At 36.8% G+C, this 15,583-nt stretch overlaps 1 protein-coding gene and 1 long non-coding RNA gene across 3 annotated transcripts; both read left to right on the forward strand.

Moving 5' to 3' along the window:
- Window positions 1-725: 725 nt before the first annotated feature.
- LOC107818137 (uncharacterized) lies at window positions 726-6,022 on the forward strand. Its single transcript, XR_001655348.2, has 2 exons — window positions 726-4,217; window positions 4,595-6,022. It is a non-coding gene; the product is annotated as an uncharacterized LOC107818137 (long non-coding RNA).
- Window positions 6,023-7,586: 1,564 nt separating this feature from the next.
- LOC107818136 (mitogen-activated protein kinase kinase 6-like) lies at window positions 7,587-15,305 on the forward strand. 2 transcript variants are annotated; one of them, XM_016644079.2, is made up of 9 exons: window positions 7,587-7,680; window positions 7,766-7,906; window positions 8,032-8,116; window positions 12,664-12,798; window positions 13,270-13,494; window positions 13,584-13,766; window positions 13,949-14,172; window positions 14,742-14,787; window positions 14,882-15,305. In XM_016644079.2, exons 2-9 carry the CDS (start codon window positions 7,833-7,835, stop codon window positions 14,972-14,974), a joined length of 1,065 nt encoding a protein of 354 aa, XP_016499565.1. In that variant the 5' UTR covers window positions 7,587-7,680; window positions 7,766-7,832; the 3' UTR covers window positions 14,975-15,305. The 2 variants fall into 2 exon arrangements, with proteins under 2 accessions (XP_016499565.1, NP_001312945.1); NM_001326016.1 differs by having other exon boundaries at window positions 7,654-7,906; window positions 14,882-15,092.
- Window positions 15,306-15,583: the final 278 nt, after the last annotated feature.

A 15,583-nucleotide genomic window follows, 5' to 3' on the forward strand; every position in this document is an offset into this window, starting at 1 on the left:
CCATTAACAACAAGGCAAAAAGTTCAAATATACTCCTAATATTCTGAGTTTTGTCTTATATATGTAATATGTTTATTTTACGACTCATATGAACCCCATCATTACCTTTTGTCTTAAATATATTTTTACCATTAATAGTTTTTAACTGTAAATATTTCGATCAAGGCAGATAAGAGTATATTTGGATCTTTTTAGGTTCTAGGGCATGCTTCAAATTATTGCAGAAATATGTAAACTAATTTGTGGAAAGATTGACCAATTTACATGGGGGTATAGTTACCGCTTTAGTTACTCCGAGGCTTACTTCAGATTATACAGAGGGTATATGTAACGCAATTTGATAATTAAGGGTGATTTGGATCTTTTGTTTGTCTACATGGCTTCACCGTGAAAAATATCACAGTCAAGCGTTAGAGGGAGGGGTGAATATGGGACAAAATCAACAATACGGGATTTTTGTAGAGCAAAAGATAAATGGAGGACAAATATAAAACAAATCGAATAATTCATGGTTATATTTAAATGTTTTCCCTTATATAGATATTTTGATTGGATGTCCTAGAAATGACTAAAAGCTATGCACATATGAGCAATAACATAGACATCAGAATATTAACTTTTTTTGGTAATTATAAATTTTATTACCAAGGAAAAATTTACAGAGTGCACGGAAACCTATAAAGTTGGACCACAACCCCAACTTTAGTATACTTCATCTACGGCCAAATACAAGAAGATAGAGAATTACAAACTAGGTTATGTCTTCCTACAAACTAACTAGGGTAGTAGTCAAGTTTCTTCAACTGGATTGTCAATTTCTTCCTCCTTCTACCTCTGCAATGTATGCCTTAAATGATCTGTCTCACTATAGTTATTGCTGGTCTGGTTTTTTGTTGGAAGATTTTGTTGTTCCTTTCCAACCAGGTATAATATACACTTCCTACAAGGGCCATTCGGTATATCTCTGCTTTTGCATTATTACTATAGGCATGCTTTTGCACCCACTCAACTTCCTCCTGCCATCCCATAGTCTGCCGTTGAATTCCCTACCACTGAAGGATCTGCTGTCAAATCTGGGATGTAACTGGGCATTTGAAGAACAAGTGATGTACATCCTCATCAACGCTATCACACAATGGACAGGTCGTGCCATAGTCCATGCCCCATTTTTGCAATCTAGTCCTTGTATATAGTCTGTCTTGTATTGCAAGGTAGATGATGAATAACCACTTGGGGCTGCCCTGGTTGTTGCACATCAACTTCCTCCGATGCACTTTAGAATAATTGTTTCTCAGCTTATTATACATTATCTTTATAGCATATGTCCTACAGTTTAGAAATTCCTCGACAGTTAGACCTGCATTCTCCAGGTATTGTTTAGCCTTTATGATCTTCTGAATCAACCAAGATGCTTGTGTAGCAATGGTTTCCATACTTCATTACCCTTACTATAGTAGATATGCACCCATTGTATCCACAGCTTATCCTTCTTCTTACATAAGTTACAGTAGTGCTTAAGTATGGCAGCTTTATTCCATGTGTAGATGTCTGTTATGTTGAGACCATCTGCTGATTTTGGCAAGTAGAGTTTGTACCAAGCTATTAGAGCCTTCTTTGAGCATTCATTATTTCCATTCCAGAGAAACCTCCTAGACATTTATTTAATCCTCTAAATCACCTTATTGGGCAGGAAGAATATTTGAGACCAAAATTATTGGATGGCTGTGAGTACACTTTTGATCAGCTGCAACCTACCTGCATAGGATAGAAACTTTGCTGTCCAGGAGGTTACTTTCCCTATCATCCTCTCTATCAATGGTTGATATTGCCCAATTGCTAGTCTTTTCGAGCTTAGTGGAACTCCCAAGTACCTGAAGGGGAGAGATCCCATAGAGAAGCCTAACTCTTGTATTATTTCCTGCTGAATCTGGTTTGGCACACCTCCAAAGTAGACAACACTCTTCCCTTGATTGGCTACCAACCCAGATGCCAAGGAGAATTGTTGAAAGCACTTGTACAGTAGCCTGGTAGATACCACATCTCCCCTACAAAACAACAACAAGTCATCTGCGAACCCCAACTGTATTATATTCATCTTGTCACATCGACGATGATAGTTAAAGTCTGGATTATCTTTCAATGTTTTCAGTAGTCTACTAAGGTACTCCATGTCTATCATAAACAGGAACGGTGATAAGGGGTCACCGTGCCTCACTCATCTTTTTGCAGCAAAAGGAGCACTTTGTTGACCATTGATGACTATAGAGTATGAGACTGTCGATTCACATACCATGATCCACCTAACAAATATTTCAAGAAAGTTCAGAGCATTTAGAAATTGTTCTAGAAACACCCATTCTATAGAGTCATAAGCTTTTTGCATGCCAATTTTTATCATGCATCTTGGTGACACCCCTTTCCTCCTATATCCTTTCACTAGTTCATGGCTAAGGATAATATTGTCGGTTATGACTCTGCCATGTATAGATGCAACCTGGCTCCCATCAATGAGGCTATCTATAACCCCCTGTAATCTGTTAGTGAGCATTTTGGATATGAACTTATAAATTGTGGAGCAGCAGGAGATAGGTCTATATTGTTTTACCGAGGAAGGGCTTTTAACTCTAGGAACTACGGTGATAGATGTGCAGTTTATCGGTTGGTAGAGTTTAATGGTGTCAAAGAAGTTCGGAACAGCTTTAGTTACCTTATCTCCAATCGTGATCCGTGCTTTCTTAAAGAATATTAAGTTAAAACCATCTATCCCTGGAGCTTTGTTATCATCAATCCCCTATAAGGCTTGCCAAACCTCTTCCCTGGTAAATGGTTATGTAAGATGCAATTGTTGTGACCTTGAAAGGATGGATCCACTCCTTATAACATCTAATTGTATAGCAGATGTGTGGGATTTGCAGCCCCAGATAGGTCCTTATAGAAACCTAAAATCTCCTCCTCTATCCCCTTTTCTGATTGGATAATGTCACCTGTTGTACTAACAAGTGATTTAATCTGATTCTGAGATCTCCTATTCTTGATGCTGGCAAAGAAATAAGCTGAGTTTGAGTCCCCTAATTTGAGCCACTGTACTCTAGATTTCTTCTTGTATATGCTCTCCTCTATCAGATCTCATTTTTCCAGTTGAGATCTTAGCTCTTCCTCTACTTCAAAGTTATGAGGATCCTAATTATATGTTCTCATATGCTGTTGTAGTAGTTGGAGATCATTCGTGATACTTTTGATTTTTCCCAATGAAATCCTCTGTGTTTAAGGCTTTCATTGCTTGTTTCATGGTTTTTAGCTTGAGCCATATTCTTTTTAGGTATTGTGCATTGGTAGTAGCCTTCCAGTTGTCTTCTACTATCTTCCTATAGTTTGGATGATCAACCAGACAATTCAAAAATCTGAAAGGTCTTGGTGTTCTCTTCTATTGTCTCCCCAACTCGATACTTAGTAGTGAATGATCAGAAAAGTATGGGTCTAGGACATGGACAGGAATAGTAGGCATATAGTTCATCCACTCTCCGTTAACTAAAGCCCTATCAATTTTGCCGAAGACATGGCTGTTAGTCCACGTGAAGGGTCTACCTCATCCGGGTTGGTGGGGGGGGGGGATGAATCACCATGGATCTACAGAGAAACAAACACCGATGAACAAGGCTAATCAACTGGGCAAACAAGGATCTGAGAACAGGCCAAGTACTGGGAAAGGGAAAGGAATAACTGATTTGGTTGACCCAGGTTGACAGTGGCGGTGGCACCACTTGTAATGCAGAGGGTACATATGGGGTTAAATCTATTGAAATTCAGGAAAAACCTACTGCAACAAAGGATCCTAGCAGTATCAAGGTGAATGGCAAAGAGAATGAAGAGGCCCATAAGATGCAAAGAAAAATTGACCTACTTAGAGGGAATGACAACACACAAACCTGGGCAAATATTGTTACAGGAAATAAATTGGCATAAAAAAGCATGGGCCTAAGGTATGTAGCCCCTATTATCCAGGAAGGGAAGACAATTGTTAAACTGGAACCAGAGGATATAGAAGAGGAAAGTACGAAGTGGAAATTGGCTATTGTTTTGTACGTCATTGGAGACTCTCCATCGCTCGGAGCAGTGAAGAGGTTTCTCACAATACAATGGAAGCTTGCAGAAAAGACCCAAATATACTACCACAACGATGACTACTTCGTCATTCGATTCAAGAGCATGGAGGAAAGGTATGATATATTATTTTTAGGGCCTAACACAATTAATAACAAACCTGTGATAATGAAGGAATGGTCTGCAGATTTCAATTTCCAAAATAAAATCCTTAAAACTATCCAAATATGGATTGAATTTCCAAATTTATCTCTAAGCTGTTGGGGAGGGAAGTCACTGAGCAAATTCAGTAGTGGACGAGGTACTCCTTAATACGTTGATGATTGCACTACAAATATTGCACGCATATCATATGCAAGATTACTCATTGAAATGGATGTTACTAGATCAGTACCTAAATGCATCACAGTTCAAGACCCTAAGGGTGGGATGTTTGAACAGGAAGTGGTATATGATTGAGAGCCTAAATATTGTTCTACATGCTTGCAAATAGGGCATAATTGCAAGACTATGAATCTGCAGAAGCAACCTCTGCAAATTCAGAAAGGGAAACAATCAAAGCCTGTGCAAGTGTAGAGAATGAGCGATCAAGTGCTGAAGATAACTGATAAACAGAGTGTACAACCACATAGTGGTAATACTAAACCAACTAATGGAAAAGGATATGGCGACAAAGCACAAGCAAAAGGATGGACGCTGGTGAAAGCAAAATCAGCCACTAAGATGGCTAAAAATTGGGGCACCAAAGAAGGAAATGTTGACACAAACAATGGTTCCAGTTCACTAACACGATGTGTTAATGACCCACCAAGCCAGATCATGGTAGTTCAGCAAGGCAAGTATTGTGAAAGAGGGCAAAGTAGCAAAGGTGATGTGGATGACCAACACCATTTCCCTCTATTACTAAGATGAAAGTCATTACTTGGAATGTGAGGGGAATGAACAAAGTGTATAAGCAAAAGGAGACGAGGGAGTTCATTAAAGAGAATAAAGTTAATATTATAGCTATAGTAGAGCATAAAATACAAGAATGTAAAGAGGGCCAGGTGATTAACAAAATTGCACCTACATGGGAATAACTCTAAAATACCTCCCCAAATAATAAAGGAAGCATATGGCTACTATGAGATCCCAAGATTGTTGTGGTCAAGAAGCTTAGTATATATACTCAATACATACAGGCTGCAATCAGTTTTTCTAATTCTACAATAGCCTTTCATTTCACAGTTGTCTATGGTTTGCAAACAGTATATGACATGAAAGAATTATGGGGTAAACTCGGAGAAATAGAGAGTAGACAACAAGAACATGGCTTGTAATAGGAGATTTCCATGCTATTCTTGAGTTTGTAGACAGAGTACATGGTAATATGGTGCAAGACCATGAAATAAGAGACTTCAGAGAATTTGTAGAAGATGCTGGTATGATAGAATATTAGTTTTATTTGAAGAAAATCAAAGAAATACAATCTGATTACTAGTCATGAAGGAGTATGATGTAGGGTTTTCTTCAATATTTAAATTCTATAATTTTCTCACCAACGAGCTCAAACTGGAAAGCTGGAAGAGATCAATAACTGAAAAAAATCTATTTATAAATTTCTTCAAGTTTTTTTCTTGGGTGCAATTGTACTTAAAATTCTTAAGTTCTATTCTGCTATCAAGTTTGAATTATTTATCATTAATTTCTCAATTTCTTTTGGGTTGAAAGTGTGAAGGTACATGAGCTACAAGTGGGAGAAGGGTTGAAGGAGTTAGCGAATTGTTATCTATTAATTTTCCTTTCATTTTCTTCTCTCTCTTTTGTATTTCTATGTTTTTCTCGCTTGATTTGTAGTCGTGACTTTCTGATTTGGATTATTGGAGCATTGTTTCATTGATATATTGAGTGAATATGGGCAATTTGAGTTCCTTGCTTTCTCAGACTTGAGTGAGAAATGAAGGCAATAAGTGATCAGGAGTTGAACTCCAACTCGGATACCTCAAAAAAGAAAATATATAGCTTAATTATTATAATGAGTCTATTTGTACACACAATCAAGCCCTATGATAATACTATCTCTGAGACAATAACATCCACTCGAGTGCATTAGCTAATTAAAATGGACGACGACAACAACAAAAAAACCCAGCTTAATCCCATACGTGGGGTTTGGGGAGGGTCTAGTGTACGCAACCTTACCCTTATTCTATAAAGGCAGATAGGTTATTTCCGATAGACTCCCGAATTAACGAACGGTAAAAATAAACCAACAAACAATAACAACGAGTGACATAACAAGTAATAAAGAATTAGTAATAAAAGAATATAAGAATAGTACTAGTATTACTGGTAAACCTAGGAGAAACTCACAACTAATTAAAATGGATAGCTTAAAAAAAACAATGAACTCTAATGCCACTTGCAACTAATACGCACGTATACCAAGCATCTTGGAATATCAAACATTAGTTACAAAAATGCTTTGTTGAAATTAAAGATGGCATACTTGGGATTAAGGGTGTTCATAAAAATCCAAAAAATCGAACCAAACCAAAAACCAAACCGACCAAAAAAACCGATACTTTTTGGTTTGGTTTGATTTTGGTTTTGAAATTTAAAAACCGATCAAATTTGGTTTGGTTTTGGTTTTAATAAAAAAAACCCGAACCAAACTGAATATAGGAGTAACTATTTTAAATTTATTATTACACCTATATATATGTATACTTTTATACAAAGTTTTAAATTTATAGTAAATGTTAACCGTTTGCGCTTTTGGTACAGTTCTTTACCTTTACATTCTAGTTTGATTGGTAGTTTTCTTTTGTTAAGTGTAAGAATCTATTTTATGTTAAAAATAATATATTTTTAATTGAGTCCTTAAATTATTCATCATTATTTGATTCAATTATCATCAATAAATCTTGGTAAATAATAGATTTCTCAAACGACAATTGATTTGATAGTGTTACGTTGAAAATGTGGTCGCCAAAATATGTGTTTGGTAGTATATGTCTTATATTCAAGAAAAAACCGACAAATAACCGAAAAAACTGAAAAACCGTCATAAATCGAATCGAGAAAGAACCGACTTAATTGGTTTGGTTTGATTCTAATATTTGAAAACCGACTTACTTGGTTTAGTTTCTTTTTAGGGAAAAACCGATCGAAACCGAACCATGAACGCCCCTACTTGGGGTGATACAAAAGAGGATTGCATTTGGAATAGTAAATATTTGTTAACCAAGTTTATATTTAAGCATAAGGTGGTTTTTCTTGTGACGTTTTAGATATAGCAAAGGTAGAACCACGCGTTTTCTCACTCCATTCGTCTTACAATTTAGCTTTAATCCTTAACATATAATTCACAGTAATCTTAAAAGAGACTCAATTCCTTATAAAAAAAAATATTGTGGGTAATTTTTTAATTAAAAAAATAGACTCAATAGTGGAGTTTAAATAAAGCTATCAAGTAAAATAAACTCAAATTCAAATATCACATAGCTTTAAATACTTAAATGATAAAAATAAAAATTAAAAGAAAACATGAAGAAATTTGCATAACGTTCAGGTTTTTTTGACACAATGCATAAGCGGGTATAGAGGCAAACTTGTCCTGTAGTAATAGAATTATTTGTTGGCGCTGGTCTGAGTTTGAAATTCAGTGTACCTTTCTCCGCAGGTTTCACTTTTCAAAATCTCAAATCTCAACACTCTTTCTACCAAACCCTAGGCGTAGAGATCAACTAATGAAGACGACGAAGCCATTGAAGGAACTTAAGCTCTCTGTACCTGCTCAAGATACCCCTATCTCTAGCTTCTTGTAATTACCTCTAATATACTTGTATTAGACGTTTTATTTTAATCCCATTTATACTACTGAATACTGATTAAATCTCTTGTGAAAAAATGACAATTAATTAGTGCTTGTGCTTGTTTATAATTCAGGACAGCTAGTGGAACCTTTCACGACGGCGATTTACTTTTGAACCAGAAAGGACTGAGATTGATCTCTGAAGAGAATGAATCTCCGGTTAGCTATTTTTCAGTTTCAATAACTTTTGATGAGTTTCTTTTTAGCTCTTTGTTAGCTGTAATTTATGTTACTAATGTAATCTGCGTGTAGTTTGATCATTAGGTATTCGAAAATGCTTTATGGTCAGATATCTGAATTCATTATTTTTTCTATGATTGACTAGCACGTTGATTTGAGTTGTGGTCCACGACATTGCATATTTGATGTGGAAGGGAAGTCTTTTTGGTTGTTCTATGCGTTGGTTGTGAATTTGTGTGTCACCCTTAATTACTGTACTTGTATCTGGGTGCAGATGTGGATCCATCATTTGAACTTTATGGGTTTGAGTTCCAAAATTTTACCTGCCCATTTGATTTACTGGGTCCTAAATCTCTTATTTGTACTTATTTAGAGAATAATAGATTTCAAAATCTATTATTGCACTTTTTTTTAAACCTTAAACGAGTCACGGTTTTATTGCCACTTTTGAAGAGAGTACATTTGAAGAAGGAGGATATAACCACACCTTCTTTAGAAGATGTGATAGGGGTAAGTTAAGTTAGAGAGTACTTCAGCTAACGCTTCCTCACAAAAGCAAAACACAAAAAATGTGGCAATAAAGCTGTTACTTCAAGGAGGCTCGTAAACAAGCTTGCTTGGTTCTCTTCTTGACTCGAAATGTAGGAAGTTGCCATCTATCAGCATTTTAGAAGACTTCTAACATGTCGAGATAGAGAATTAAAGTTAGTATATATGTACACTTCTTCTGAATTGTGACTCAAGGCAGCCATTCTATTTGCAACTCTGTTAGCTTCTCTGAAACTCTATTTGCTTCTCTGAAACAATGTCTGGTGATGACCCTGTGGCTTTCCACCAGTGTTTTAAGTTGTCTCACTTTGTTAGCAATCCTCCAGGGGGTAGGCCAAATACCAGAAATGCAGTTATGCAGGAGTAGTGAGTCTGTCTCACCTATGATTAAGTTGTGCCCTCTTTGTATCCACCAGTTGATACCAAACTCTAAAGCACATGCTTCTGCCCAGTTGCTGTTACCATCCCCCAGTGGATGGAGCATGCCATAATGAATTTCCCCCCGAAATCTCTGATTACACCTCCAACACCACATTTACCATCAATACATGAGCCATCACTATTGAGTTTAACAAAGAGAATGGGGGGTCTGATCCATCCGACACTGATAATAGACACTTCATTGAGAGAAATATTGCTGAGATTGAATATGTCAACCCAGCCTTCACCAATTCTGTTATTACCGAATTTAGCTTTCAGTTTGTCAGTAAAGTTTAAAGCTATAAAGGAGATAGATCTAGCAGCAGATGGTCTTTCCATTCCATATTTGGGGCTACACCTTGATCTCCATAATTCCCATAACACAAAGGGAGGGATAATTTTAAGCACATAAGCAATAACAAAGTTCTTAGTCCTCTGATTCCAGCAGTTGATGATAAGAGTTCTCATATTTACGTTTCTGTATGTAATCCCTAGAGGACCAACAAAGTATTTCCAGATATTTTGAGCATAATAGCCTTTACAGATTCCACTGTCTCGGATCCGTTGACCATTCCAGGACTCATGCAACATGAGCACACTAAGGGTAAGTTGATACCAAACCTGATAATCTTATCATCAGTGGAGAGTCTGTTATGCATTGCTCTCCAAGTTAGGAATGACATCTTGAAAGGAATGTCATTGTGCCAGATCTTGGAGTCATATTGATTTGTGTGCCTCCTCTGTCTGAGGAGGTTCCAGGCAGAAGCTACAAAGAAATTACCTGTACTTGAGCATATCCAGTGTGGAATGTCATCAGCATCTGGATTGAGAACAACATGCATTTGAGACATTTGCCTCTTAATATTGTCTGGAACTTGAGCATGAAGACAAGACAATCCCACTGCCCATCATTAAACACTTCATTGATAAGAACATTGTGTTGAGCCAAGCCATCATCAATCTTTTTGTATGAAGGACCAATGGTGGACCAATTGTCAAAACAGAAACTAATGTTTCCCCTGCCAATATTCCATAAGATGTTAGAGTCCACGCTATCCTTAATGCCACACATAGCTTTCCAACTATGAGACTGACCCTTGGTCCATACCTTTGTGAGAGGATGAGAACTACCACACTACTTGGCCTTCATGAATTGGGACGACATGGAATCAGTGGTTCTAAACTTCCACCTCTGTTTAGCATTGAATGCCAAACAACTGTCATCTAGTCTCCTGAAGTTAGCACCCCCTTCCTCGTATGGAAAATAAAGATTGTACCAGGAAACAGTGGTGCATGCCTCCTTTTTCAAGTCCAGACCAGAAAAATCTAGTGATATACTTTTCAATTATGAGAGAATGAATCTCTTCTTTTTGCTGTTTGTGGTGCCTTACTGTGGTATCTTTTCCAAACCGCCAGAATGTATACCAAATACAGTTCCTAAGATGCCAAAATGGAGATCCATATTTATGGACCTCTGATAGAGATGCTATGTTCTGAATTTAGAATCTCGATAAATGGTTCATAGCTACTGCATTCAGCACTTTAGCCCGTGTCTAGGTTAGATCATCTAGCATATTAATTGAGTTCATTGTAGATCTATCAGCTATAATCCATGGATGCCCTTAGCTTTATCCACTGATATGTGATAAAGGGGTAAAGATGAAGGTTTCGAAAGTAAAGCTTTAAGTACCATTTGGTGTATTTGTTTGTTAAAGAAACTCATTTCAACAAATGGATGATAAAGCATTAAACTTTCTCATGCATCTTTATTAGCTTTGGTTGAAGATGGCTATATAGTGGATGGAAAAAGTAAAGGAAAGGGGAGAGTTTTTCTTAGTTATTTGTTGGAAAATATATACAAACAATTAGGGGTCATTTTGTTACAATGATTCGGGGTTTATCCCAGTATAATATCCGGGATTATCCAGCTACTGGAAAGCTTTCAAATGAACACACAAGCTCAAGACAGTCTAAGGAGGGGCAATCTCAATGGAGGTTGTTATTCAGTGATGGCAGGATACAAGAAATAGTGTGCTAGCAATGAAGTAATTGATTTGGCCATGGAAGCTTATATGGAAGACAAACTCCCTACAAAAATCATGTGCTTCACCTAGATAGCTCTTAAAGGTGCTATTTTGACTCAAGACAACTTATGTAGAAGGAATTTTCAATAGATGTTACGTGTGTCTGGACAGCTCAGATTCTATAAACCATTTGCTATTGCACTGCAGAGTGGCTGCCGATTTGTGGCACATGTTCCTTTCAGTTTTTGGCATCAGTTGGATAACCCCACAAGGCATAAAAGAAGCAGTTGAAAGTTGGAACCTTCGCAAAATTGACAGAACCATCAAGAGGATTAGGCAGATGATCCCAGCAAGTATATTTTGGTGTATTTGGACAGAAAGGAATCGCAGATGCTTTGATGGCATATCAACTTTCTCATGTGGCCGTGTATTAGCTTTGGTAGGAGAAGGCAATATGGTTCCAGGTGGCTTCACACTCTGGTGGTTTCTTTTGAATTATTTTTGGGTACAGTAGGTGATGTCGGGCTTAGTGAAGGATGTGTTGCAATCGCATAGCAGGACCTGTAACTAGAAGGAGGACATTTCTTAATAGACCTTTAGAGAGAAGAGGAGTTTTTTAAGGGTTTAGAAAATGATTTAATAAATCTAAGGAATAACCTCTTACTCTTAGTTAGTTTTGGTGTACCCAAGAAGTTCTCCTGTATGTATAGAGAATTAGATGGCATTTATAGAGAACTATATTACTGTGTAGGTTCTCTACTTTTTGGCACACAACTTGGCAAGAGTTTTCTCCTATCAGAAAAAAAAAGGAAAAGAAGGCAATATGTTGGAAAGAGTAGAGTAGAGGATATAAAACTATAAAGAGCATTGGGCAGATGGGAAAGTGTATTTGTAACAACCCATTCAATTCTTTCTATGTCGTGAGATGTAAGCTTTTTGATGGAAAATTCTCCTCTCATTGTAGGAAAGACTCAAAGATTCAACACAAGCAATTTTGTGCAGTAATAAATTAGTAATACCCAAACAAGAGAACTTCAAATGATTCAGGATGCTTTATCTTGCTGCATGCCCGAGGAGCAGCAAGAAGGAGTCTGTCCAAGTTGAAGAATACTGTCTTCACACTTTGCTCCACGTGCTGAAGACTTGAACCTTTTTTCTCTCTAAATAGACCTTTTATTTCAATTCCCCATCTTCTAATTGTAGTTTATGTTTTCACATTGCAATTATTTTCAATTGAGACTCCAATCTGAGGCGTCTTGATTATTATTCCATTTTAAGTTACTCAGATTATTTTCAGTTATTTATGTAGCTTTAGTCGCTATGACATTGTGAGTAGGAAATTTAAAAATTTTAACTGTTGTAAATTTGCACATATTTTTGTCTATATTATTTCCTCAAAGTTGAATTTATCTTCAGCTAAGGATTAATTATTTGATTAGTTAGCGGATATACCCTTAGTTTAAGTCAAAATTCACTATGGACATTTCTGTGATCTGATAGAAAGTTTCAATTTCTTGTGCATAATGTTCACAGGCCTCAGAAACTAAGGAGATAGATCTTCAGTTCTCATTGGAAGATCTTGAAACCATCAAAGTCATCGGGAAGGGAAGTGGTGGTGTTGTTCAACTTGTTCGCCATAAATGGGTTGGAACATTGTTTGCTTTGAAGGTCAGTACTCATCAAGCAATGATGTTTTAACATTCCTCTTTTTTCAAATTTAATTGGTTACTGATGTTTGCATATATTAGGACTAAGAAAAGTGCATTACTTACGCATTACTCTCTGTAAATGTCAATATCATGGAATAGTGGCTATGCGAGTGATCCTCCTTCGATGAATTGTAGAAGAACAAGTATTTGTGAAAAAGAGATTCTAATCCTTTAGAGAACCACTTTTAGCATTTGAATAAAGGAATCAACAAGCACATGCGTCTTAAGTACTCTTGGAATGACAATTTGCAGAATCTTTCATTACAGAATCTACATATGGTTTGCCGCAATTTGACCCTTGCTTCCTGGGCCATTGCCACTTTTTGTTAAAGTATCTACTAGCTTCTTGTTGTTCCGGGAAGTTGTATTTTGGTTTAACTTCATGCTGGTCATCTCTTTTAATGTTGACGGGTGATTGCTTCTGACCCAGGTTATCCAGATGACTATACAGGAAGATATTCGTAAGCAGATAGTGCAAGAACTGAAAATAAATCAAGCATCACAATGTTCACATGTTGTTGTATGCTACCACTCTTTCTATCACAATGGAGCTATTTCTCTGGTTCTTGAGTATATGGACCGTGGGTCTTTAGCTGACGTAATCAGGCAACTTAAGACTATTCTTGAACCATATCTCGCAGTTGTTTGCAAGCAGGTTCTTGGCTTTCTAGAAACTAATGTTTAAACAAGTTTCTGCTCTCCAGATGATGACTTTTTGCTTCATTGCTAATGTTCTCTTTCCAGGTTTTACAAGGTCTTGTCTACTTGCATAACGAAAGACATGTTATCCACAGAGACATAAAGCCATCAAACTTGTTAGTGAACCACAAAGGAGAAGTTAAAATTACTGATTTTGGTGTAAGTGCAATGCTAGCCAGCTCTATGGGTCAAAGAGATACATTTGTTGGGACTTACAATTACATGGCAGTAAGTCCTCTTGCTACATCAGTAGAGTTGTTTTCTTCTGTGTTTTGGTAATTGCTCTTTATTTTAAATTAGTCCATTATGAGTAACTTCAGCTATTTTATGAACAATTCCTAGGAATAGTTTGGCGAGAGTGCCTTTTCGTTTCCAACTATAAACTGATACCTTCATTACCCTGGTTTAAGCCTGAAAGGATAAGTGGAAGTACCTATGACTACAAGAGTGATATCTGGAGCTTGGGCATGGTCATCCTTGAATGTGCTATTGGACGTTTTCCATACATACAGTCGGAGGACCAGCAAGCATGGCCGAGCTTTTATGAGCTTCTGGAGGCTATTGTTAGCAGTCCACCACCGTCTGCTCCAGCAGATCAATTTTCCCCAGAATTCTGTTCATTTGTTTCTGCTTGGTAAGTATACTGTTTCTTTTGCTTGTGTCTTAAAGACTTTATATTGTGCTCGCCAAGCAAAGATGGAGCTGATAATGGATTCCCCACCAAGTTTACTTCTGTTGCTTTCTTTCTATATCACCTTGTTGATGATTGAACTAAGTCTAAGGTTGTGTATCATTGTTTTTGAATTTGAGACCTGACTTAATTGTTCACCCTAAATTTAAATTAATTAAAAATAGTTAATTCCTAGTTTCCTCATTATCTATTCATATCTTGCTTGCTGCCTGTTTCGAGGACAGTCTTTTTGGAAAAATTAGGCTAGTATTGTTAATTGTTGTCTCAAGTAGTAAAAAAGGGCAGCCTGGTGCATCAAGCATCCTGCGTTCACGCAAGGTCCGGGGTACCCCAAGGGGGTGTGATGTAGGCAGCCTACTCTGATGCAAGTATCAGTGGCTGATTCCACGGCTCGAACCCGTGCCTTATAGGTCACACATTGCTCCAAGGCTCCCCTTCGTCGTCTCAAGTAGTACAAGGAGTTAAAGTTTGGTAATGATAATCTAGCTCACTACATTGCTCTATATACACAGCATACAAAAGGACCCAAGGGATAGATCTTCAGCTTTGGACCTTTTGGTAAGTATAACTCAGTGCATCATCTTTCATGTTTTTCCTTTAGCTGCTGTGTTTAAATGTGCAACTGCTTACTTTACTACAATGTCACTTTCAGAGCCACCCTTTCATTAAGAAGTTTGAAGACAAAGACATAGATTTCGGCATACTTGTGAGTAGCCTGGAACCTCCTGTAAATTTTCCAAGATAAATTCTCATAAAATTAGTAGTATTATACATTAAAGACCTGTAATATTTTTCTATAGCTAGCAGTTGTTATAAACATCACATGAGCTGATCGAATTATTTAGCTGCACTTTCTGCTAAAATGAGTTTGAATTTCAGTACACAATCGTGAGGATTGACCTTCACTGAATCTCGTATTTTCCAAAGTAGTGATTTATTTATGATGGCATTGCAACTTAGCAAGGTTAGCAGTTGCAAGCTCTTTCCTTGGCGAGCTCGTTGTAGGCTGTAAGTGGCAAATTATAATTGAATCTTATCCCAGTTGTTACAATATGGCTGACTTATATGATTTTTAATTTTATAATACGTTCTTTTCATTTAATGTGTCTTAGTTTGATTTGAAACGAGTTTAAGCATATAAAATAAACTTTTGAATTTTGTAGTAATATTACCAAAAATGTTGTTGAATCTCGTGGTGTTAAATATGTTATTTCATTTTCATAAGTGAGTGTCATTAAGTATAAATAGGAATATCAGAATTAAAAAATTATCAAATATAAAAGGTCAAGTAGACTTTTGAATCTTGAGATAGCATTTAAAAAATGCCTTTAAAATAAGACACATACATTAAAAT

Source organism: Nicotiana tabacum, chromosome 1 (assembly GCF_000715075.1).
Source record: "Nicotiana tabacum cultivar K326 chromosome 1, ASM71507v2, whole genome shotgun sequence".
Taxonomy (NCBI): Eukaryota; Viridiplantae; Streptophyta; class Magnoliopsida; order Solanales; family Solanaceae; genus Nicotiana; species Nicotiana tabacum.

Coding starts and splice junctions, on each gene's coding strand:
- LOC107818136 (XM_016644079.2), top strand. CDS start 7,833: ATGAAGACGACGAAGCCATTGAAGGAACTTAAGCTCTCTGTACCTGCT. Junction 12,799..13,269: donor GAACATTGTTTGCTTTGAAG/GTCAGTACTCAT, acceptor CTTCTGACCCAG/GTTATCCAGATGACTATACA. Junction 13,495..13,583: donor TCGCAGTTGTTTGCAAGCAG/GTTCTTGGCTTT, acceptor TTCTCTTTCCAG/GTTTTACAAGGTCTTGTCTA.